Below are 26,039 nucleotides of genomic sequence, written 5' to 3' on the forward strand. Positions count from 1 at the left end.
GCTTGGCAATTGCCCTGTAGCCCTTTCCAGCCTTGTGGAGGTCCACAATTTTGTCTCTGGTGTCTTTTGACAGCTCTTTGGTCTTGCCCATGGTAGTAGTTGGCGTCTGACTGACTGTGGGGTGGACAGGTGTCTTTAAAGAGCTCAGACAGGTGCTACTAATTTAGATTAATGAGTGGAGTAGAGGTGGACTTTTTCAAGGCACAGTAACAGGTCTTTGAGAGCCAGAATTCTTGCTGTTTCTCAGATGTTCAAATACTTATGTTCAGCAGTGCAAGACAAATAAATTCTTTACAAATCATACAATGTGATTTCCTGAAATTTTGTTTTTAATTCTGTCTCTCAGAGTGGGAATGCACCTACAATGTGAATTTCAAACTCCTCCATGATTTCTAAGTGGGAGAACTTGCAAAATCGCAGGGTGTTCAAATACTTCTGTTCCTCACTGTATGTGTCTTTCACAGTGAGTGAAGGAGCTGCATTTTCTTATTTTGTGGGATTCATAAAGGGCACAGTATTAGAAGAAGTCACAGTGCTGGCAATAAATCCACACCCCTCAATTTCAGATCTCAACTCCATTTGAAAATGCGTTTTTTGTCCTACAGCAACTTATCCATTTTTAAGACTGCATGTGTTAACAGATTTGAGTAATTGTGATCTCAATATTGACCAAAATAATTGCAATTATAATTTTTGTCATAATTGAGCAGCTCTACATTGTAACCTTGGTCAGAATAAGCTAAAATTGTCAGTAACAAAGGTAGAAAGGTGGTTGTCAAGGTTTGGTGAGTTTGCTGACATATCACCCATCAGCTCTTTATGGAAACTGTTTGTAGCACATGGGCAGAGGTGTCATAAGCATTAGTTCTGCTTCTTCAATGTCTCCCAGTAGGAGCTGTGTCATAAACATTAGTTCTGCTTTTCTGTACTGAGCATGGTTCTTATTGAAGTGTGTGTAGTTTGTATTTGCTGCGTTATACGCATACAAACCTTTCCTTTTTTCCAATAATTCCCTCATTGTGTACTATTTGTCAGAGATTTGGATGTAGTTTCCCCTTCTCTAAAGTGTTTTTTACCCTCCTCTGTGTGATGTTTGTACACTAAGCTCGTCCAATCTGCAAGTGAAAACGTGCCCAGTACAGATAGGAGTGCGAGCCTCGCTCGAAATGCACACGAGAACTCTGGTCTTGACTGGCCGATCACGCTGAATATAGGCCATTTCCTATCTCTGCCGATTGATTGGTGCATCACTACTTCTCTACATTGTAAGAAAAAAGTGTCTCCAAATAATTATTAGGTTATTTATTTATTTTATTTTTTTATTTGATGATGTTGACTTTTTCAAATATTCAGTTATTCATTCACATCCCTAACATATCTGTGAGATTCTTGTAACTGCTACAAATGTCCTTGTCATCCTGTAGTTCCTGAGAGAAGATCTAAACTACCATGACCCCAAGGCCAAGCATAACAGCTTCCACGGGGATGACCAGTTCATCAGCGTGGAGGACTTGTGGAATGCATGGAAGGGCTCTAAAGGTACTGCTTTGAAGCCCGAAGGCCAACACTGCCTGCACAAACATGTTTTTAATATCTTTTGTTGTATTTATGAGTCTGAATCAGCCCATGAATCTTGTGTTGCGCATTGATACACTCTGCCAGTACTGACTGAAAGTGGACCAATCATTGCTGTTTTTAATAAAGCACTCTTTGTAACTGTGATTACAATGACTGTTTTGAAAATCCAATAAAATAGAGGTTGTATTTCCCTGTGAGTGAAAGTCTGGGTCACACATGAGCCCTGCTTGACCTTCTAACTCGTCGATAAGCTGGCATGTCAAGCAAAGTACAGTCTACTTATCCACTTCAGCCAGTGTTGGAGTGGACATCATTGGATCTGTCAACACAAAATTCACATATACACTCACCTCCTTCTCCTATCTGTTTGGCTGGGCTGCTGTGTAGTCTCTCAGAACACTTTTCACACCTTTTCTTCCAGCTGATCTTCTCCCCTTTTTGCTCATTGTACTGACTTACCCTGCGTTGCAGTTTATTGAAAAGGCTTGGGAGGTTTTAAACCAGGAAACTTTTTTTTTTGCTCAAGAGAGTAACACACTAATGCAGACAAACAACACTGTTGACTCTGCCAGGAGCTGAGAAGTGGATTTCCCTTGCACAGTTATTACTATGGGTAAGCCAGTGTACGTTATGCCACATGATACCTCATAGATCAGTCCAGATACAGAGGCACATTGTCATGTAATATGTCTCACATGACAAACTATTACAGTGCAGTTAAAGTGTTACGATAGTGACTTGCTGCTGTTTTACTCTTAATATCAAACAATATCTGTAATGTCATTGCTGATGCTCAGCTTTATTTTGAAGGTGTTTGTTAGCATTCATCTCAGATGTACAGTGTATGTAGAAAGGCAGGACTCCAGACTAACTGTTTCCACTGGTAGCACTGGTTCTCCTTCATGGGAAGTTTAGTACAAAATTCAGGTGCACTACTTAAATCAACACATAATGCAACACATTTTCATCTTAACTATATTACTGATAAATGCTTTGGTAGCATACAGGCAATATACAAAAACAACAGTATGCCTTTTTATTTCAAATCGCACTGGTGCGTTCAGTTCTAAAATTTGGTTGCACTATTGCTAAAAATAGTCACAAAATGTGACTAAATGGTCCCAGTTTGGAGCCCTGAAAGAGGATATCACATGACAGAGTGTTTGGAGAAGTTAATACAGCCTTTGCTACAGTTGTTAGGTTTAGTATTTGGTTGTAATCACTTACTGCCTGAAAATTATTGACCAATAGAAATGAATAGATGCGTAGTGTCTTCCCTGGTGATGCTCTTCTTGGCCTGTCCTTCAGCCATCTTCAGCTCCTGTTGTTTTTGGTTAGTTTCCGCTCTGACTCTGTACTTAAACAAGTGAATTACATAATCATTTGAACTGAGTCCAGTTTACTGACTCACCCTGAGAAAATAACTTATTGTCATTGTTCCAAAATGTAAAGTGTTACTTATCTACAAGTGCTTTCTTCACTCAAGATACTCAGCTGCAGGTTTATTAGGCACACCAAACTAAAACGGTTTTCTTTTGAGCTGTATTACTGTACATTATTTAGTGAGGTGTTTCTTTTATGTAGCTTATCCTTGTTGATATAAAGTGAGTGGAAGAAATATTAGAAACATCTGTCAGAATAACACAGTACAATAACACTACAGTGCAAATGGCAGCCTCCAGAATAATCATACAGTTGCAACAACAATGGAACATAACGGCCTTCATGAAGGTTGGATTAATTGCTGGATAGCTGTATTAAACTGCTATGTAACAAATAAACTGGCAGCTGGGTGAAGGGGTGAACACCCTCAAAAAGCATTAAATATAAAACTCGTGTATTTCATTCACACAGTCACTGTTTCATTTCAAAATGAATTTGTTGAAAGAGTGGTATAATGAATAACATGTTAATAGTTTCTAATTACTGCATGTGATAAAGACTGGTCATTACTGAATTATGCAGGTATGTGATGAATGATATTACATCTTGTTTTCTTTTTTTTGTCATCAGTGTATAATTGGACAGTCGATGAAGTGGTGGAGTGGCTTATCTCGTATGTGGAACTGCCACAATATGTGGATGCATTTCGCAAGATGAATTTTAGTGGAAGTGCCATGCCCAGGTAAGGGGTATCATGACTTATATAGACTGAAAAAATGTCTTTAGTAAGAATTTACTTAAAAAGAAAAGCTGAATACTTAAATGAAAGTGATAAGACTCAAGCTACCAAATTTAGTCCCAGCTTTTAAAAATGATTTACATTAACCTCTTACATTCCATATTCTCATCAGTGTCATTTTAATGGACTTTAATTACCATCTCATTTGGCTTCAGTTAAAGGGATCCTTTCTGTTCACTTGTCAAAACAGTTCAGTTAATCCAATAGTGTCCTGTTAACTGGATTTACAGGATTTGTTAAACGGTCACATTACATGTGCCTTAAAATCCATCACACCCTTTGCTCTTCCTTCTGCTTCTCTTCTTTCTCAGGCTTGCTGTAAAGAATTCTACTCTCACTCTCTCTATTCTGAAGATTTTGGATCGCAGTCATGTGCAGAAGTTACAGCTCAAATCTTTGGACACTGTGCTATTCGGACCACCACTGAGTATGTGACTTTATTCTTTTAACTCTTATTGTATCTCTGATTCATACTCTTTCATACAGCCTCAGTGATTACTTTCATATAATTCCAAACCCCGAATAGAGATGAGCGGATGGGTTTAGTTTTGTTACCTCTGGATGAAGGATTAGATTTGCATCCCATTTTGTTTTGTTTTTTTTGTAAAAAGTGTGATATCTCAAAGACTTGTAAATGAAATGGAGTAATTGTGTGGAAGGTTGAGTGATTGGACAAGGATCTGTTAAATTTTTTTTACCAGACTGAAATGCTCCACTTATCACTAAATGCAAATTAAAATAAAAATCTAAAAACCTTCAGTTAATCAAAACTCATTGGCCTTTACTTTGAATATGTACTGGGAGCTGAAGGGTCACTCAAAACTCTGATAATCAGTTTTATACAGTGAAGTGGTTATGTAAAGAGACCTGAAACAACTTCCAGATGTGTAACTTAGCACCTCACTTGATTCTCTAGGACTGGAAGAATATTACTGTAAATCACCTGCCGTATGTTTTGAATTCACATGACAGCCTCCCACCGTGAAACCACTGCTGCCTGCCACGCTCATCTTCCACCAGTACTTTGTCCCTGTGACATGTTGTGGTCGGGGTTAATTTGTCTGCACAATGACATTCATTTCTTCACTTTATCCAGCCCACCATTGTTATGTAGGAAAACTCCCATTACCACCTGTATCAGTTTCAGGGATTGAGGACATGGGCTGAAGGTTAGATCACATTGCTCTGTTTTCTAGACACACCCGTGTGCTGAAACAAATGGCCACACCGCTTATTTCAGGGCTTCAGAATAACATTTCATACTGGTGGCACTGGTACCACCAAGTCTCTCAGATGGTGGCACCACCTCAACATAATGCAAAATAATCTGCGTTTTTCATAAATTATTTTAAATCACCTTACCATCCAAAGTGCATACCCTGCATTTATAATAAAATTCAGGGAGAGGGAGACTTATGGAATAGAGTAAATGGGAAAATCACTTCTGAAACAAGTTTTCAGCTCTTTATGTAGTCTTCATAGTGCTCTATAGCCGAGCAGTCAACATGATGGTAATGATAACACTGATGATGATTAGGCTATCATATTTCAACTGAAATATATACCGATGAAGCCAAGTAAAAAGTTTTCAACACAGGCGAACAAGTAATCTACTTGATTTAAGCAGCTGTCTGTGGTAATTACACTTCAAATGCACCAAAGGAAAAAATACAACCAAAGCTTAAAAAAGGGGTCCAGGAATGATGTGTGTGTCTTGGATCGATACTTTTAATAAATTGGAATTCGCTGCTTCGTGAGACGAATGAGGGACAGACCTGCAGATAAATGCTGCAATGATGGTATCGTGGAGATTGTCTCTCCACTACTTTAACAGTGAGAGCATTGTTTGTGCATAGGCGGCTCATTTTTCAGTCACACCCAGTGCGACCTTTGAAAAAAGTCAGTCACGCCTTAAATTAGGTCACAAAATGCAAGTGATCACTTGCAGTCTGGAGCCCTGCGTTCTCTTCTGTTCTTCTCCAATGTCAGTGCTCCAGAAAGCGGGTTAAGTGAAAATGGACAGTTGGTTCACCCTGAATTGAGGGAGTTCTTGGTTTTCTGTAGCAAAAACAGAAATCACTTTAAATCAGTAACTTAATCCATGAATCTGAGCTGTTTGCTGGTGGGTTTTCCTCAACAAACCTAGTGTTTTCTCTCTGTCTCCTCTGTCCTGATAATCACTTTTAATGATATTCACCTTTATTAGCCAAGTATGTTACACACACACACACACACACACACACACACACACACGGAATCTGTCTCTGGTACAAAACCAGGGCAGCCATCTGTGGCACCATCTCTCTCTCACACACCTTTGTTATGTTGGAAACTCCTGTTACCACCTGTATCAGTTTCAGGGTTTGGGGACATGGGCTGAAGGTTGGATCACATTGCTCTCTCTTCTAGACACACCCATATGCTGAAACAAATAACGACACCGCTCCTTCCATGGTTCCAGACTAAAATATCCCCAATGGCATTTCAGCAAACTGAATATCTTTGGGTTTTGACCTGTTGGTTCAATAAAATAAGACATTGAAAGACTGTGTCTCCTTAGGCTGTTTTAAATTATAATGGCCATTGGTTTACTGTTTTCAGCTATTTTATAAATAAAACAGTTATTCAAATGAATATCTTGTGGATTAATTGACAGTGAAAATAGCTGCAGCTCTACAAAATGATGTGATGGTGGGCAGAGGCTTTCCTAGTCTTGAAGTTCAACACTGTTTTATTGGAGAACAATTTAAGATGGATAAAAAGTGGAAAGGTGCATAGTTAGAAGAGGAGTGCTGATGAGAGCACATTTCTGTAATCAGTGAAGCAAGAGAACCATCATAGCAAGCAGGCATTTGCATTTGAAAGTAGCTGCACAGGGGAACAGTGCAGGCCTAGTGGTCTGTGTCTGGCATTTGTCATTGTGGATGTGTTGTATTGATCACATCCAAAGGAAGACATTAGCAAGGGCTGTCTGGCTTTGACAGCCTCTCAGAGGGGGGGTCTCCACTAACAGTCAGACTAACTGTGAGCAGCAGCATTTTAAGACACATCTCACAATGAGTTTATCCTAATATAAAGGACACTTGTGTAATAATTAACCCAAGCACATTTGCTTTCAGTTATTCCCAGTTTTATGGTTAATTAAATGTCACTATATGCTGTTTTGGTGGTAATTCTGAAAAGCAGTGAGTTAAGTGTGTAATGTGTCTAAGTAAGAGCATACAGAATAGATGATGGCTGATGACAGGAAAAATCTGTTTCCTGTTTTAGACAGATGGTATTGAAAGAGCAATAAATAGAACTAGAAGAGCAATCTAGCATTAACACATTGTTTTATGTTCAGCTGGAGACTTGGTGATGTGCTTTTTACCAATTTTACCATTTACAGAACGTTCATGTGGAGAGAGGTGTTTGTTCTGAGGGGCAGTTTAGATTTGTGTGTTGTCTGAGTTGACTCGGTTCTGTGGCATTTGTAAAGAATACCTATAGGTAACACATGATCCTTATCTAAAGAGAAAGTTGCTTGTACTGACTTTTCGTCCTAATTGTGCTTCCTTTTTTTTTTCTCACTCCAGGGCGTAGAGTGACATCTCTTTCCTGCCCAACCCTTGACAGGTTTTGCAATAAACAACCTCCATCTTCAAATAGCTTGCAAGACTGAAATGTTACTGAGGATCAGTTGCTGCATGGCAGTGCTCCTCTGAGTCATCAAATGTACTTTATTAAACCTAAACTCAGTTCTAGGTTTAGTTGTAAGATGGCCTTTGTGAAAGTTCTCCTTACTTGAGAGGTGATCTCAGTCTAGTCTAAGGATTCTTACTGATTGGTAAGAGGCTTTTTAGCTGCTGTGATTTTTAATAGCTATGAATTCTTCTCAGTGACAGCAAGGCCATATACTCTCACCTGATTCCTAGTTGTTCAGATGAGTTGCAGCTAGGATTTGGTTCATAGTTTCTCATGTGTACTACAATGTTATAGTTCGTTGTTTGGTTTTCTGTGCATGTTCTTTGTTTGCATCGGTTACCAGACTGAAATAGGAGTGTGAAGGTAGCTTTATCGTGGTCTTCTGCTGTAGGTCCGTCTCACCACAACCTGAAATAGCGCTACTGACGCTTCTATTTGTGTCACTCCACAGCACTTTCAGTATGACTAGACTATGTTCGAGCCCAAGCTTCACATCATATGACTGTTAGACAGCTTTTATCTTATGATCATGATCATATTGCCTGGCTGAAATGGGCCTTGTCTTTAGGGTTACCATATCAATGTGATGTTAAGTGCTCTGCTACAGTGTAACTTCTCTTCTTTCTTTTTTTCTGTTTCTCACAGTGAATAGACATAACCACTTGAAGGACTTCATGTTGGTAGTGTCAATAGTCATAGGCATGGGTGGCTGCTGGTTTGCTTACATCCAGAACCGCTACTCTAAGGACCACATGAAGAAGATGATGAAAGACCTGGAGGGCCTGCAGCGAGCTGAACAGAGTCTACATGACCTACAGCAGAAGTTAGGGTTTTTCCTGTCACCCACACAGCAAACTGTTGCACTCTGCAAGTACTGTATTGTGCACACCTACCATTGTTTTTATATTTCCACACAGTATTACATGTGGCACAGCTTTTGTTTTCACATTAGAACTTTATGCAATACTAGCTTGAAACCTCAGTGTGAGAGGAGTAGTAGGTTAGAAGTACATTCATGTATTGGTTGGCTACCATTAGCTTTCTTTGACTGGTTAGAAGGGTGAGGTTTGCTCGTAAACTTAAGAAGAGGATATCTCTTTACTGCTGCCAGAAACACGCCAAGTGTAAGTACACATCACCTAAAATGAAAAGTGAGCTGCCTTTACTATAGTTTCATTGCCCACAAGTGCATTGAAATCCAGTGCGTTTTGAAATTGGAGAATGTCTGTGCAGCTTTTCTGTGATTGAAAAGCAGCATGAAGAGGACTCTTGTCATAATGTATTGTTGACCGGAGTTTTTAGAAACACTTGCTGGTTTATCACGGTGTTCCCACTAAGTGTACTCAAACTAGAAAAGGGTTAGGAATTTCTTTTTTTTTTTTTTTTTTTTTTTGTGTGGAAAGACAGACATGACAGTTGATGGTTAACGTTAGCATGTTGTAGCATCATGTTGCTCAATGAAAACATCTTTTGAAACAATGATTTTCTACTGCATATTTTATAAAAAGCAGTTTTTGATATTTTTTTGACCGAGATTGAGTGTGAAGTGGCCATAATGAAATGTATTTAACCTTTGGGGATGTCTCTCATCCCCACTCACTGGCCACAGTAAGGAGCAGTGACAGGTGTTGCCACATGACTGCATAACATTCCTGGCTTAAAGCTCGGAGACATGGAACAGAGAGAGATGAGCTGTTGTAGGCATCAAAAATTTAGTCTGTTTTACTATAGTCATTTGTTTTGTTTTAATAAATGAGCTACAGTGCAATAAGGGAGTGGGCCATTTTTGTGGCTTTTGCTGTTGAATTCCAACCAAAAAAGCCATTGGTCGCTTCAGTAGGGACAAATACAGTAAGTGAGGTCAAACTCTGTCCCTCTGATAGACTGTCAGGTCAGGCTGCGTGTTGCCTCTGTGGCTTTGTGATGAGTTGTGAAAGCACATTTGTCGCTGCCAACTTTGAAGTGTGCTCTGACATTTCTTCCCTGCTATGCTAATTGCTCATATTTAATTCTCTTCTGCAGATCAACCCCAACAGCATTTATCAATCTTTAAGGCCAACAACAATAGGCATAATTCATTATGGTCTACATATATCTAGATGTCTGGAACTGCTTCATATACAGTACCTGGACCATTGCAGGCTTTGCATATCCCAGTGTAATGGCTGTTTATTCAACACTGGAGTATAATTTGTCTGTGAACAGTTCAATAGTGTTGTGCAGCCTCATTTAAATCTAATCTGTGGTGGATAAGAGCTCAGTGGGAAGATAAACGAACCTAATGTCTTGTACCCATTTTTCCTAGAGATATGATATTGATATAATATTGATATGATAGGTCAGTGTAACCACCAAGAAGAGGCTTCTTTTACATTGCATGCATTTGGATCTGAGAGAGAGAGAGAGGTATGTCCTCTGTTTGTAGCCATGTCTTTCTTTCTGATCCCTGCTGCCAGCTGCCCTGTTTCCATACCTTCAAAGAGATCCCGTGGTGGTATCAGGTAGCCTGGCCCAGCCATAGCTTCCCTATTGGGAGATAGTGGGAGGAGGCTTTGACTAGAGCTGGATTTCCTGGGTGCCTTTTAGAATGCTGTTTGACCCAGCCCCCGCCTCACTGGTGGGAGGTGGTGTTAAGTATGACTGCTTAACATATCAGCTCTACTGCTAATTCACCCACATTTGGACTGGGCTGTGCTGTGCATACACACACCCTGGAAAAGGACTGCTGACAAGGACAACAACATTACACTTCATTTTAATAACTGAAGTAGTTTAGTTTCTGCACAGAATTATTGTTATTCACATGTATTAGTAATGTATAAAATCTTGTGGGTTATCGTTTACCTTCTCCTGCAAAGTCTGCAGATATATTACATCTGTGTCCTGTGATCCCTGCAGTGCAGGTCAGCTGAAATGGCATTACACGTCTTTTCTCTGGACACTGTGGCTCTTCTAGTGCTTTTGCTTGTTAGCTAGTGAATAGAGGTCAGGGTTGAAGACTGTTGACCAACCAGATTTTCCATGGCTTGCCGTATGGATCAACTTTCATTTCTCTGCCTTTCTCTGGTTCCTCTGTTGTTGTTTAGCCTGATTGGGATGAGAGTGCTGCTCCCTAGTGACTGAAAGACTGTATTACTTAAATGTCAGAAAAGCGTTAAGAGACCAATAACAGAATTTTGTTCAGTTGTCACAACCAGTATGGTGTGTGTCTAAGCACAAATAATTGTCATGGGTGACTAGAGTAGACACTTTTTCTTAAGTCTAAAATATCCCACACACAAACAAACACATGGAGCACTGGGTACCACACTGTGCTGTTCTAAAGTTATATATTCACAGCTGTTCCCATTCTTGGCTCTGTTCCTTCTGATGGCAGATTGTTGAGGCACCTAGCAGATGACATTGCGCTTTGTTTTCTACATGTTAGCCATTACTTCCGGTGATGCATGACTGATGGAAGTCCTACATTTTACACATGCATGCTTAAACGTCATGTCTGCCCTTAGAAAACCATAGTGGTAGTCACTATTTCTTTGTTTGTCCTTTTTTAAGCAGCCAGTGATGACAAACTTCAGTTAAAAGTAATTGCTTCTCTCCTGGTCCTCAGGCTCCAGATTGCCCAGGAGGAGCACCGTACAGTAGAAGTGGAGAAGGTAACCCTGGAGCAGAAGCTGAAGGATGAGATCAGCGCAGCCAAGCAAGAGGCCCAACGACTCAGAGAGCTGCGTGAGGGCACAGAAAATGAACTGAGTCGCCAAAAGTATGCAGAAGAAGAGCTAGTACAGGTACTCTGCAAGTGATAAATGTCATTTAAACATGGATCTTATAGTTTTTAGTTGGGGAAAAAAAATAAAGTTCAGCACAAAGGGGAAGCACTAAAACAGATTGAATAATGTTTTATAAATGTCCAAGGTGACATCTGCACAGTATACTTAGGTCTGTCAACACATTCACACTGGCCATAGTATAAATACACCCCCTGAAGTCTTTGTCCATTAGGAATCTGGCAGGAACAGCAGCCCACACAATCAAGCAAAACATGAGTATTTGATTGGCGTTCGCATTCAGTGTCGGGGGAATCGCAGTTCTCTTATTTGCTCATTCATTGCTCCTCGACTGATCCGAAGTCGTTCAGGTTAAGAGAGGATTGAGGATGTCCTAGAGCTCTTGTATATAAGATGATCTAAGACGCACGACTTAGACTTATGCAATTCTCCTGTTTTTAAAAGAAAAAAAATCTAAAAATTAATAAAATAGCTGTTGCTAAAAATGTGTTGGTCGATAATATAAAGGTTATGAATGTGTTGTTTTTATATCTTAATTTGCCCCTTAATATTTGAGATGTGTTGCAGGTGCGCATGGCTCTGAAGAAGTCAGAAAAGGAGTTGGAATCACGGAGTAGCTGGTCACCACCAGAGTCTCTCCAGAAGTGGCTGCAGCTCACCCATGAGGTGGAAGTGCAGTACTACAATATCAAGAAGCAGAATGCTGAACGGCAGCTCCTGGTGGCCAAGGAAGGGGTAAGCATGTAAAAACCTAAAGCAAATGCCATGCTGATGTGTTGTGTATATTGTAGTGCTTAATTCACTAAGATGGAATACATTTCAGATGAAAGCAGTCAGAAGTAGTCTTGATTATGGTCTTGGAAAAAACAAACAAAAAGGGTAACCATGTACTTGAATACTCACTGGACTGTTGTTGCATCTGGGAGCAAGAGTCCCCTTTAACACAGTGTGTGGATAATCAACAGAGCTGAGATATAAGTTGGGTCATTTGTTTTCCCAGGCAGAGAAGATAAAGAAGAAGAGAAACACTCTCTTTGGTACTTTCCATGTGGCTCACAGCTCCTCCCTGGATGATGTGGACCACAAAATACTGGCAGCAAAGTAAGTCGGTGAATGTAATGGCACAATATTTTATGGAAAACTTTTGAGCACTGGCCAAAGTAGCATTTTTTTTTTTCTTTCCTGATCTTTTGTAGGCAAGCCCTGGGTGAGGTGACCGCTGCGCTTCGGGAGAGGCTACATCGCTGGCAGCAGATAGAGATCCTCACGGGTTTTACCATCGTCAACAACCCAGGTCTTCCTTCACTGGCTTCAGCCCTCAACCTTGATCCCAGCTTCATGGGTGGCAGAGCGACACCTCAGCACTTCATTATGTCTGACGACATGGACGACATGGACGAGGACTTCTTGCCTGGAACTCTGCAATGTAAGAGTTCATCCGAATCTGTCGTCCAGTCAGTGGGAGTTAGCAAACGAACCCCTAAACACTCCAGGACCCTGCTGGGGAAATCCAAAAGTCAGCCCACATGAGAATTTGGACCTTTATTGCTACATTTATGTGAATTTGTCCTTGTGATTGAGGTAGTGAGGGTCACATGTCTGTGACTGAATGAGTGTTATTGTATAATGTGTACAGTACAATGTAATTTCCCATATTTGTCTTATACACAATTCCAGTTTAATGCTTTTTGTTAATTGTTCTTACTTTAGATAAGTGTTAACTTGACTCTCATTTGATTGTGGAGACTGAAGAGTCCTGTGACTTTCCTCTGGAAATGGAACTGTGAAGAAAATATATTTAATGAGAACAAGTTTTTGTGGTGACGTATTTGTAATGGTTGTGTCCTAACATGTTCAACACACCATTTCAACCTGCATCCAAAGGAAAAGTGTTATAAGCAATTGGTGTCCAGTAAAAATTCTTATTTAGGTTGAGTGAACAGAAGCTGCCCAACCTTTTGTATGATTTTATGTAGGAAGTAATTATTTTCATGGTAGAATTCTTGTATAAACATATGACAGATGTTAGCTAATCAAGAAAAGTCCATAATGCTTTGTAGCCATCTTATTATGGGCTGTATATTTGACTTATTTTTATGGCAAAACTTAGTACATGCAAGGTTTGGGTTTGACTAACTACAGGTAAAGGTTGTACTGCAGAATCCCTTTGCGGCTACACTAGTGAGTAAATCTTTTATTCAACATTAATTGCACTCCCTATCTCGCTCCCCTCTCTTCCTCCTCCACCTTTCTGGCATTTGGCACCCACTGCTGTCTCATTGGCCTAAGGACAGATGGCGCCCGACTGTTGGAACAGCGAGCCAGTGACCTGTGGTCCTTCAGTTCAGACTGTCAGCCCATGTGGAAATATCCTGGTTGGCCATTTATTCAGTCCTCAGTCTGACATCCCTGTCTCTCCCGTTTACTATGATACTTTTTAATTGGCAGATGGATGCATCTGGAAGTTGAAAAACTACTTCGTGCTGCGTTCATCTAAAAACCCCTCTGACCTTGGCCTAATTGCTTGTTTATCACATTTACGCCCTCCTCTTAATCTCGTCACCACCCAGTGCCCCTCTTGCTTTCTCTCCATAGTAATTTATCACTTTGTTTCAATATAGAGCTTATTATTCTTTTTTCTTTAATTTAAACAAGAAATCTTAGTAACATCCTCACATTTATTTTTTTCTTTTTGCTTAATTTAATATATGTCCTTGAACGGAGGAGAGATAAAACAGGAGTGTTGGGATTTTACCATGTAGAAACAGTGTGCAGTAAAAATTAGTAAATGGGATTTATCGTTTAAACTTAATATTAAAATGTGTTTTATCAGTTAAAGTCAAGAGAAATGTGTCCCAGCACCTGAATATCTTTCCACTGACTTTCCACTTAGTCTACCTTTCTCTGTCAAACTTTATTTTTCGACTAGTTGTTGATAATGCTGTTGTTTTGTGCCCACAGCTCCCAGTATGATGTCCCTGCGCCAACGCCACATTGACGCCCAGCTGGCCATGGGCTCCCAGAGGTTGGTAGAGAATTCCCTGATTGGGGGGCAGCAGGGAGAGGGAACCTCGTTCCCATCCAAGCCTAGGCCTACCTTCAGAAAGTCACGCAGCCATTCGATTGGGCAACTCGAGTGTTTCTCTTTGCCTCCTCTTTCCTCGGCTGTATCTCACCCCTCCATCATCTGTATCTCCAACCCAAACCCGCACTTGCGTTCCTCCTTGTCCACTTCTTCCTCCTGCTTACCCAGCTCTGTGGGTGGTGTAGCTCCTCATTCTTCCCATATACATCATGCTTCTTTTCAGCCCATGGACCCCATTCCTGATCTCACCTCAGATGTCTCCAAAACACACTCCTCGTGCAGCGACACCTTTGGGTACCTGTCTCTTCATTTCAGCACACACGTTGCATGTGTGTGGGTGTGTTTTCAACCACCTGCCATCATTTCATTTTTCTAAACGCCTAGGTAGATTTTTTTTATAGATCATTTTTCCCTTTAATTTCATTTTATTTTCTGATGGTTTCCTTAGATATTTCTTTTCCACATTTTTCTTTCATATCATTGCACCTGGTGAGTCATTACAGAATCTATGCATTTCCTCTTTTTCAGCCTCATTCTGAGTGTTCCTGGTGTTCTTTGCCTGCACAACTTACAGTGTGGAGTCCCGGTGTCTGGGCTGTGCCTACTGTGTTCATGGCTTTGTAGGCATAGTGTAAATAAACCTCAGCATGGACTGTTTTTATCATTATTTTTGTTGCTAACGGGTTTTTTTTTCCTTCCTCACAGGGACCTAAATCGCTCTGACTCTGACTCTTCCCTTTCACTGTCCCAAGTTGGTGATCGGCTGTCTGCCTACAGCTCCAGGGGGCACCTAATGAAGCCCTCTTCTCTCATACATGGCCTGGCCGGCCGTGCAGATGATACTGTCTCACTGCATTCTCACACCCATAATGGAGGGAACCGCATTCACGAGGGCAGTCCAGCAGACCCCGCCCCTGACAGCCCCATACTCATGAAGAAGATATATGGCATGGAGAAGTCCCCCAGCCTTGGAGAGATCAACAGTCTGTCGGAGTCGTCCCGCTCTCTCAGCCCCAACTCCACTGAACCTGATACACCGTCACCTACGGGAGTGCAAGCAGGGGCTGTGGGGGCCAAGGGTAGCACCCGCCTCCCACAGCTGTCATCCAAGAAGGGTCCCCTGGAGGAGGACAGTGGCTCAACAGGAGAAGACACAGATTCCACTGCCAGCCGCAAGAAACACACCTTCAAGATCTTTAAGAAACAGAAGAAATAAGGGCTACATGAACTATGGACTATCAGAATTGTCTGACTGTACTTCTCTGGTTTGTTTTTGGAAAAAAAAAATGTTTCGGGTTCGTTAATGTTCAAATGATCGCACAATTTGTTGCTGTTGCATCTTTTTGTAGGTACAACACCTACGGTGAGAATCTGTGGACTGTGGGAGCAAGCTTTTCAGTTCTATCTGCTTATTTAGTCAATGTTAAATATGTGGGGGAAATGGGTTGATTTGTATATTGGAATGTAAAGTATTATTTATTCTGCAGGAAATTGTTCCAGTCTCAAAGGGAACCCTGTCTCCCAGTGTGGTTTTTCTTTCTTGTCCTACAATCTATAACATTTTGCATGTCCTCACCTTAGTTTGACTGATAATGCGAATGCACTGTTTGCTTGGTTCTTGTTAACCTGCTTAGATGCCACTTGATGTTTCTTTTATTACTACCTAACCACCTAGCCTATAACTCCTAATTGAATGCGCAGCTCTATTTTTCACTGAGTACTTTGTTTTTATTGATTGTTACAAGTTTTTCTGGTTTTTGAAATGATGCAGTCGACTCAGATTTCACTTGCTAATAATAATTTGCACCCTTGGATTACCCAAGAGCGCCTGAATGGCATCATCCTGTATACAAAATAGTTGGACAAGAGGTAAATCTCACTATAAAGTTACGAAAGGACCATCAAATTGTAGCATTAGAACGTTTTCTATAGGGTTTTTAATGTTTAGGTCTCAGTGCATTTACGAGTGACAGAGAAATGCTTTGCAGGGATAGCCAGCTGTTAACCACGGATTAATTTTTGGATTTACATGTGCTCCCACTGAACCAGGAGGAAAACAAGCCAAATGACCAGCTTGGATGTAGGTTTTCTCTTATTATTAGGCAGAATTGTTACCAAAAATGTATACCAAAATGTTAGACAATTAATCTAAAAACACCAGAGACTGTGACAATGAACTTTGATTAATATTAAATTATTACCTGAGCTACTAGCTTTGTACCTCAGCAGCATATACCAGGAAGGACATCATTTATCAAAGACCTTAACATAAAACACTTTTTTATTTACAGCTGTTCAAACAGTCACTATGCTTTGGTTCAGTTTTGGCTTCTGCCACCTTTTGTCTTTTTATTTCTGTTTTAGTGATTAGGTGGGTGATGTAAGCTTCACAGCAGTTTGTCAGTGATGGCTGTGTGCTGATAAGGGCTAAGGTACAAGCGAAAATGTTTGTATAAGATGGAAGTTGTAACCACTTTGAGATCCACCTTTTTATGGAAGCTCAAGTTATGGAGGTAAAAGTCCAATTGTATCAAAGTGCCAAAATCACACTCTCTGTCTGAGGCCTTTGCGTGTGCTGTGGCTATTTAAGCCTATTTTACAAAGAACATAAAACCACTTCATATATACTGTATATCCTGAGTTTAAATGCTGAATGTCCAAGGGTATTGTTTCTGTAACAGTATCATATGTTTACATTTGTTACAAAAAAAAATCCTATGTTCAGATTGCCATAACAAAGAACATTTGGCCAGTTTTAATACTGACCGCTTCATTCGAGCACACAACTATGCATCGGTAGTTGTAGGTGATCACTAAAATAGAAGGGACACCAGTAGACTTAGGGTGCTTCTGATCAATGAACAACCAAAAAGTGCTGCAAAAGACACAGTTGGCCTCCCCCAGCCTCTTAATGAAACAGGTGGTTTGGACATGCTTAAATATTTTATTTTAGAAACAAGCTAAAAAAAAATTCCTACAGGTACTTTTTTAAAGTGTCATTTGTACCTCTTTTTGCACGACACAGTTGTAAATGCCACCTGAATGAGTGTGAGCGTGTATCTCCGCTCCTGGTATAATGCACTGTAATGTTGAAGCATGTCAACTGCTGTAACAAAAACCTATATTGGGTTTCAAGAGCAGATCAGTTTAAGCTCTTTACTTAACACCCTGTTTTCCTTTTCTCTTTATTTTGAGCTCCTATTTATGAATACAATATATTTGTACAGAGAAAATGATAATTTTGCATCTTCTGTGATGGTCTAGACTTTTATGGCACACCTGCATGATAGCAATAAACTATTTTGAATGAAGGTTGAGCTGATTTTTCTTTAGAATTGTGTTGTTCAAATGAAATTCCTCAGACAAAACAACCAAAACAATTTTTATTCAAATGTTAATGTAGACTCTTAATATCAGGTTAGTGAAAGTAGTTTGACCCTAGGGGTGTAACCCAGTGCACTGAGTATACAGTAACTGGGTGGGGCTTTGTGATTTTAAATATTTACTTAAGCGTCAGCATAACTGAGGTGGAGCAGGATTAGGTCCGGGTCCCCGGGCTTCTTGTTTCTTATCTTAGCATGAAGATATTTAAAGGACAGAAAACACCGTGTGGACCATGGATTTCCATACACTGTACAAATACATCTGTCAGTTTTGCCTCACTATGCAGGTAGGAGAGGGTTTCCCTTCATGATCTGATACACTGGCCCAATCTGCTTTCAGCAAAATTCATTAGCAGCTATGTGTTGGTCTTCTGCCTCGTACAGATTGTCTGGGGATTAGATGAGGTGAAGCTCCTGAATCCTCCAGAGGAGCCACTGACAGAGCATCATTTGGAAATACTTTTCTCTTGTGATGGACCTGCTATAGTACAGCTGGACTGTATCATATTTTTTGACACTGGTTTCACTACCACACTTCCGCTAAGACAGTGGCGCTGTGTTCCTGGTGAACCTAAAATAAAGGCTGTGAAACTGAACCTGCCAGATTGGTTGGTGTATCAAGCTGATGGGATTGTTCCAGACTCTCAGTGGGTGCTGAGTTGCATCCTTCGAGCCTTGGTCAGATACAATGGATTTGACGACACTGAGAGGTCTATCGCAGCTCAGGATGTGGCAACCTTGCATCCTAAGCCCTTCTTTAGTCGACCTGTCAAACAGCATCAACTCTGTATTGACTGGAGCACACAGATGCTACATTTAACTCAACGGTTTTTAAAAAAGCAATGCCCTTTAGAGCAAGGTAAGGTGGAAGCTGCTCAGACTGAGTTGATAAAGGCACCAGTTCAGGCCAAGCTTTGTAAATGTCTAGATTTTTTCTGTCATGTTAGAATCAGAGAGCACCATCCTGATGTGTCCAAAATGTAAATGTCATATAGTACTGTAAAGAATAACCATTTTGATGGGTGTAAAACTTATTCTAATCTTCCAAACCCCAAGTGAAAATGATGTATGTCATTCAGAAACAGTGCATTTGCTGTCTTCAATTTATGCTTCAACTGGAGAAACCTTTGGGATCAAGAAGACACTGGAGCACTACAGCAGTGACGTTCTGGAGTATTTGCGTACTAAAGCCATATTTTTTCCATGGTAAGACAAACTTCACATCATGTACTCTATAAACTAGCTTTCTATGATGTTAATGCAGATTTTAGGCTATGTACGGTTAGTTAACCAAGTGTGTGTTGTGTTTATGCCAGGTGTTCATTTTCCATCTGGATATTTCTGACCAGACACTGCCAGAAAAAGTTGTGTGGCATCATACAACACATAGGCTCCTATAATAATTATGTCACACCAACAGTGCTTCTTACAGAATCAGGTAAATTTAAGATTTTCCTGTTCCCTGTCAGATTTCTTCATTATGTGACTATCCCGCACCATTAGTCTCTCTGTTGCTTCCTGTGTCCAGGCCAGCTGCATATCCAAATAAATGGAGAGTCTGAAGAATCCTCCGCATTTCTCTCTCCATTCAAGGTGCCTTTAAGTGAGTGGTGCCAACTCAGCTTGATGTTGCAGGGGAGAACGGTGAGCAGTCTCTTGACAAAGGATGCCTTTAGAACATGTAAAGAATGATAGTAATGAAAATGAAAGTGGTCATTTTTGCTGCACATTAGGTGACTGTCTCCATGGTGTGCATGGATAAGGAGCAGAGGACTGTTCGGTCTGCAGAGCATGTGTGAGTCTATTTCTACCACGATCATGCTCAAACTATCTTAACTAGGGAAATAAAAATGCACTTCAAGTGTTCTGAATGTCTGTTAACAATGTCTGTTTACAGGTTCAAATATAATGTCATGCTGGATGACACAGAGGGATATTTTGTGATTGGTGGAGGAAAATATATAAATGGTGTGGAAGGGTATTTTGGACCAGTGGTTTACTACCGGAACCAAATATCTCCTCAGAGCATGGTAATGTCCCACAGTTGGTTATTGTCTATAGTGACTGTCTCCTTCATTAGAGTCTGATGATTTCTCTCTCCTCCAGTCTGACGTTGTTATTCCAGATGTTGTTAGGGCTGTGAACCTGACTGGCTGGCTGCAGACCTGTCAAGAATTTCGTTTTGAGATGAACATGAAAATTGATGGCTATTCTCTCATGGGGACAGAGTCTGGTAGTAGGATAACATATATCCACTAGATGGTGCTAATATAATTGAAATATTCAACTGAATCTACAAATAAACTTCTTTTTTCTCATCAGAGAGCGGTTTTGATCCTTTCCATAAGTGGATGGTAAATGGCAGACAACCTTTAAAGTCACAGTGTAAACTGTGGGAAGCAACTGCTCCTCATAGAAGACAAGCTGCTAAACTGGTCAAGTTCTTGTCTGTCAAACATGGTAAGAGATAAACTGCTCAAACTTAACTGGGTTCTCACTGGTACAAAATATCCAGAGGTGGGAAGTAACAATAACTCTGGTTACTCAGGTACAGGACTTGACTATGATGTTAACGGACTTTAAATTCTACACCACCATATTTATCTGATAGATGTTAAATTGCATAATATTCTTTTTACATACTTACTTGCACCATCTACAAAACTGACATACAGATTACATGATAACATTGTAATAAAGGGACCACTCTTCACTATGAGTACTCAAACCTTTATAAATACACCTCTTAACATCTGGAGCTTTTCATGTTAAATTTTCCTTAAGTGGCTTCAAGACTGCAAAACTGCCCTAATCCTGCCCTAATATTTCTTATCTTGTTCCACCTCTCTGTATAAAGAATAAATACAATTATCAAAAACATTTGAGCAAATAGAAATATCCTAGATATCTTGTGCGTCATTTATAGACATTTCCCCAAACGGACATACTGAAATTGGAAATATCGGGATCACCACTAAAACTCAAAATAAAATCTCTGGGCTTGAACAAAGTTTGGCTGCACAGTATGGGTTCAGAATGAATAACAGACTTGCTTGTGACAAAGTTTTCTCTCATGATTCACTGACGATGTCCAGAGTTAATTTAAGATGAATGTGTATAATTTTTGACTTGCAGGAGGAAGAGGAGTCAGCCTGCCAGCTCTGGGCAAAGCACTGTACTCCTTATCGCTTCATAAGCTGGGCAGAGTGCACAGCCCTGGAGTGGTCAGGGCAATATTACCACTGCTGCACCAAGCCGGCTGCCTAGCTGATAACCGAGCTCTGTACATGTTGTCAGTGCTCTACAGCACTGGCCTGGGAGTCAAGAAACAGCCCAGTAAGGTGTGTGCCATTGGGTTGGTCATAGTGAAAGTATGCCTGTGGTGACTATGCAACTGTTTTTATAGTCTGTCATGCCCCTGTGTTTGGTGCAGGCTTGGCTCCTGGCTCTGCTGGCAGCCCAGAAGGATGATCGACTGGCACTTCTGCATCTTGGGACCCTGCATCACCAGGGACTTCACGGTGCTCCCACAGACCCAGACCTGGCTTATGGTTATTATGCAAACATTGCTCAACAAACAATAGTGGACCGTCAGAAGCCCACACCACAGCAGGTAATGTGTACCTGGTGTATTTGGATGCTTTGGTATGCTCATTTTACACATCTTGTTTAATCCAAAAGTGATATATTGCTACTGTTTGTTGTACCAAAAGCTTTTCATTGGAGTAGCTCTTATGGTTTCTTTTCCATATCCCCTCCCCAAGACAATGTTAACCATTTCTTGCCTAACATGACCTGTTATGTTAATGGCATGATTTAAATGATCATTAACACATGTGAAGCAAATCTGAAAAAATAGCAATTACAGTATACAGGATATTCTGTCATAACTTGTGACGCCAGACATACAGTAATTGAGATGCAGAGGCTGACAGGTAACTCTTACCTAGTCCACACATATTTTCCTCCTTTTATGTAGCTGTGGGTTTGTGAATTAATATGAGTGTATATGTGATATGCTAATACATTCTGCTCCCCTTACCATGGTTATAGCAGATTTCTATCATCAATAATTTGACCTTTGTCACTGCTTTCCACTTTCTGGAATTACTGCAGTGCTCAGACGTGGTTTACACATCTTCTATCTTTCCTCTGTTTTTTTAGACATATGTTGAGGCTGTTTTCCTGAACAATGATGAGATATTGAATCTCCAGACGAATGAAGACCATCATATTTTTCAGTGGCTAAAACTGCAGGCACGCAGGGGAGCAGCTGAGGCTGAGGTACTTCTCTGTTTTTAGGTTACAAGAGCAGAACATATGAAAGCACAGAAGGTCAGATAAAAAAAAACCAAAAACATTATGGCATAATTTTTAAGAAGTGGGGGCAGCTGTACATGCACTTGGCACAGGTTGGGAACTTCTGTTCTTCCAGTTTGTGTGTTAGTAATAACCAGCAACTGTCTTGCAGCAAACACTTGCCCGCATGCTGTTCTGGGGTCAGCAGGGAGTGCCTACAAACATCCAAAGGGCTGTGAGACACTACGAAAGGGGGGCCGTCCAGTGGGAGGACCCAGTGTCGATGTATGACTATGGCATAGTCCTTCTGCAGGTCAGATTTACAGTTCTTGTACTTTAATAAATGATCTGCCAACTCATCTGGAGTTATTATTATGTATTATTTCATATAATTCAATATAAATTGGTTTTCTTTAGGGGCATGGGGTTAAAAAGGACATTCCAAAAGCTCTCACTTTCCTGAAGAAAGCAAAGGAGAAGGTTAGGTATTGTTAAATGTTAATTCGTAATATATGTGTTTATAATTCATATTGTAACATCATCAGCCTACTTTCTGATGCAAGAATCCATTCAAAATGTGCACACCATACTGTATATTATTTCTCACACTCGTATGTCTCACAGGGATTTGTTCCTGCAATCAATGCCTTGGCCTGGTACTATGAGAAGTTTGAGCAGGACTACAAACAGGCAGTGCAGCTGTGGGAACAAGCTGATCTCCTAAAGTGTCCAGAGGCTGCTTTCAATCTTGGTGTCATGTACTCACAGGGTCTGTATCCAGGAAAAGCTGCTGATCAGGTTAGCGCAACTGTAAAAACACCTTGAACTAGTATACTAGCACACTAGTCTTGGATGCTTTACTGCGGTCTTTCCCCACAGTATATGGCCTATCGGTACTATCTGAAATCAGGAGAGAGAGGGCACATCAAGGGAGCAATGCTCACGGCACACATCTGGACCACTGGAATACCCGGCCATATCAACAGACGTCCATTGGATGCCGTTTTGTTAGCTACTTACCCTTTTATTGATTTCATAGAACATATACAGTATGTTATGTCCTGCCATGATATGTCATGACTGAAATGTTTTTTCAACTGCCTGTAGGTGGGCGAAGTGGGCAGCTGAGCACAACGGATATCTGGGCACCGTCTTACGAAAAGCTTTGGATTCCTATCTCAAGAGTGACATGTAATCTTTTTCACGCTTGACATGATCATGACCAGTAGCAATTGCAGTTGCACCAAATAAACACTTGTGATTTTCAACAGGTTTAGCGCACTGTTCTACTACATGATGGCTGCTGAGTCGGGGTACGCAGCTGCACAGTTCAATGTGGCATATCTGTGTGAACAAAATGCTGTGAGTTATAGACATGTATATCTGAAATTTCACATGGGCATGTAGCTGTTTTATTCATTGAGTAGTCATTCTTAGACATTGTTTTCACTCTGTATGCCTATAGAGAAATTTTCTGGATCCAGCTTTTGCAACACACTGTATGTGGAGATATTACAACATGACAATCCAAAGTCAAAATCCTGACACTTATGGTAAAAAAAAAAACAGCTTTTGAAACTAAATCTTTGCAGACTTGTGCACAAACATAACATAGTTTATCTGAGCTCTAATTCTGTTGCCTCTCCAGCCTTGATTAGGCTAGGTGACCTGCTGTATGAGGGGCGGGGTGACGGACAGAAAGATTTAATTTCTGCTGCAGAGATGTACAAACTGGCAGCACTAAGGAATGATCCACAGGTCTGCTTCTTTAATTCAGTACTCTGGTTGTGTGTGTTTATTTTTCAAGTCTGTATTTATTCATAATTGTGCATATGCACATACTGTTCTTCTACAGGGATGGTACAACCTTGGCCTTCTTGCTGAAGAAGGTTACAGGCTGCCACTGTCGATACTGACTGAACTCGGCCTTTCAGAGCTGTACCTGGCAGACAACAGTTTGCTTCTAAGTGCTTTATACAAAAGGTCTCTTTGAATTGTATGTCTGTGTAATCAGCTGTGGAAGTGCAGCATTTTGAAAGGAAGTCTCTTGTCTTCTCTTCCAAAAGATGCAGAGACTCAGGAGATACAGATTCTTACGTGCCTTGCAGCCTTGCCCTCTTCAGTGTGTATCTTCAGTTGTTCCAGAAGGACTATGGTGCTGCCATTAAGGTTGGTGTGACATGCTGAAGCTACATTAGTAACCACAGTAAATACCTGCCGTCATGTATCTGTGGTACTGTACATTACTACCGAAGCATTTTGCTTTTTGACAGTGTTAAATGGTAGGGAGTCGAGAGAGCAGTGAGGCAAAGTCAGTGTTGGAGGAAGTTCTGAAGTTGTTCGCTAATCATTATTAACCTGATCATATGCTCAGTTTAAAAAGTCAGGCAGTTAAAAGTTGCATTAAACTAAAAGGATCAAGTAACACAAAACTGTACTTCATTAAAGTAATTGAGTAAATGTACAAACTTATTTTTGTACCAATGTGCCTGCACATCAACAGGCATGTCGGTGAAGACTTATAGTGCTGTATTGTGATGGTTTGGTTATAATTTTCCCACAGTTCTCCACTGCCATTGCCATGGTTGCCGCACCAACAATATTCTTCGGTGTACTCAGAAGACGTGTCCTCTCTCTCGTCTAGAAGCAAGATTTGACAGCACAACAAACTAAACAGTAACAGTCAGCCTCAATATTGTGTTAGTTTACATACTGTATGTTTACTATAAAGAGCAATTGTGACTGTTACAAGAATGAATTTTCCTGAAATGTTTTTGTTTGAAACTTTTTTTAATTGTTAAATGAATGTATTGACTTTAAATGAACTTGAATGAACAATAAAGTGCCACATGACCAGCAGTTAGTGTCAAGGTGGATCAAAGATGTTGTTCCTGGATGTCCTTTTGATTCTCATTGAAATGATTCCTGTTAGAAAGTGGATGACCTGCAAATACAGTGCCTTGCGAAAGTATTCGGCCCCCTTGAACTTTGCGACCTTTTGCCACATTTCAGGCTTCAAACATAAAGATATAAAACTGTAATTTTTTGTGAAGAATCAACAACAAGTGGGACACAATCATGAAGTGGAACGAAATTTATTGGATATTTCAAACGTTTTTAACAAATAAAAAACTGAAAAATTGGCCGTGCAAAATTATTCAGCCCCCTTAAGTTAATACTTTGTAGCGCCACCTTTTGCTGCGATTACAGCTGTAAGTCACTTGGGGTATGTCTCTATCAGTTTTGCACATCGAGAGACTGAAATTTTTGCCCATGCCTCCTTGCAAAACAGCTCGAGCTCAGTGAGGTTGGATGGAGAGCATTTGTGAACAGCAGTTTTCAGTTCTTTCCACAGATTCTCGAGTGGATTCAGGTCTGGACTTTGACTTGGCCATTCTAACACCTGGATATGTTTATTTGTGAACCATTCCATTGTAGATTTTGCTTTATGTTTTGGATCATTGTCTTGTTGGAAGACAAATCTCCATCCCAGTCTCAGGTCTTTTGCAGACTCCATCAGGTTTCCTTCCAGAATGGTCCTGTATTTGGCTCCATCCATCTTCCCATCAATTTTAACCATCTTCCCTGTCCCTGCTGAAGAAAAGCAGGCCCAAACCAGGATGCTGCCACCACCATGTTTGACAATGGGGATGGTGTGTTCAGGGTGATGAGCTGTGTTGCTTTTACGCCAAACATAACGTTTTGCATTGTTGCCAAAAAGTTCGATTTTGGTTTCATCTGACCAGAGCACCTTCTTCCACATGTTTGGTGTGTCTCCCAGGTGGCTTGTGGCAAACTTTAAACGACACTTTTTATGGATATCTTTAAGAAATGGCTTTCTTCTTGCCACTCTTCCATAAAGGCCAGATTTGTGCAGTATACGACTGATTGTTGTCCTATGGACAGAGTCTCCCACCTCAGCTGTAGATCTCTGCAGTTCATCCAGAGTGATCATGGGCCTCTTGGCTGCATCTCTGATCAGTCTTCTCCTTGTATGAGCTGAAAGTTTAGAGGGACGGCCAGGTCTTGGTAGATTTGCAGTG

At 40.6% G+C, this 26,039-nt stretch overlaps 2 protein-coding genes across 5 annotated transcripts in view; both read left to right on the forward strand.

Moving 5' to 3' along the window:
- Positions 1-17,605, forward strand: part of stim1a (stromal interaction molecule 1a) — a 25,519-nt gene extending 7,914 nt beyond the window's left edge. For 3 of the 4 annotated variants that reach the window (XM_020616842.1, XM_020616846.1, XM_020616843.1), the window contains 11 exons: positions 1,425-1,539; positions 3,592-3,703; positions 4,072-4,187; positions 8,090-8,267; positions 11,052-11,229; positions 11,797-11,964; positions 12,230-12,330; positions 12,426-12,655; positions 13,524-13,604; positions 14,191-14,254; positions 15,020-17,605. In XM_020616842.1, the coding sequence (XP_020472498.1) occupies positions 1,425-1,539; positions 3,592-3,703; positions 4,072-4,187; positions 8,090-8,267; positions 11,052-11,229; positions 11,797-11,964; positions 12,230-12,330; positions 12,426-12,655; positions 13,524-13,604; positions 14,191-14,254; positions 15,020-15,530 (1,854 nt within the window). In that variant the 3' untranslated portion in view covers positions 15,531-17,605. The remainder of the gene's footprint in view (positions 1-1,424; positions 1,540-3,591; positions 3,704-4,071; positions 4,188-8,089; positions 8,268-11,051; positions 11,230-11,796; positions 11,965-12,229; positions 12,331-12,425; positions 12,656-13,523; positions 13,605-14,190; positions 14,255-15,019) is intronic. The other variant, XM_020616844.1, reaches the window with a different exon arrangement.
- A 1,837-nt stretch (positions 17,606-19,442) lies between these two features.
- LOC109969740 (protein sel-1 homolog 3) lies at positions 19,443-24,653 on the forward strand. Its single transcript, XM_020616839.1, has 17 exons — positions 19,443-19,492; positions 19,595-19,727; positions 19,804-19,930; positions 20,833-21,038; positions 21,131-21,310; positions 21,862-21,981; positions 22,169-22,309; positions 22,414-22,476; positions 22,621-22,794; positions 22,876-23,003; positions 23,104-23,187; positions 23,268-23,373; positions 23,462-23,549; positions 23,645-23,754; positions 23,852-23,979; positions 24,063-24,165; positions 24,560-24,653. Exons 1-17 carry the CDS (start codon positions 19,443-19,445, stop codon positions 24,638-24,640), a joined length of 2,022 nt encoding a protein of 673 aa, XP_020472495.1. The 3' UTR covers positions 24,641-24,653.
- Positions 24,654-26,039: the final 1,386 nt, after the last annotated feature.

The sequence above is a fragment of the Monopterus albus genome, unplaced genomic scaffold (genome assembly GCF_001952655.1).
Source record: "Monopterus albus unplaced genomic scaffold, M_albus_1.0 scaffold180.1, whole genome shotgun sequence".
NCBI classification, from domain to species: domain Eukaryota; kingdom Metazoa; phylum Chordata; class Actinopteri; order Synbranchiformes; family Synbranchidae; genus Monopterus; species Monopterus albus.

Coding starts and splice junctions, on each gene's coding strand:
- LOC109969740 (XM_020616839.1), top strand. CDS start 19,443: ATGGTGTGCATGGATAAGGAGCAGAGGACTGTTCGGTCTGCAGAGCAT. Junction 19,493..19,594: donor GTTCGGTCTGCAGAGCATGT/GTGAGTCTATTT, acceptor GTCTGTTTACAG/GTTCAAATATAATGTCATGC. Junction 21,982..22,168: donor GGGGAGCAGCTGAGGCTGAG/GTACTTCTCTGT, acceptor ACTGTCTTGCAG/CAAACACTTGCCCGCATGCT.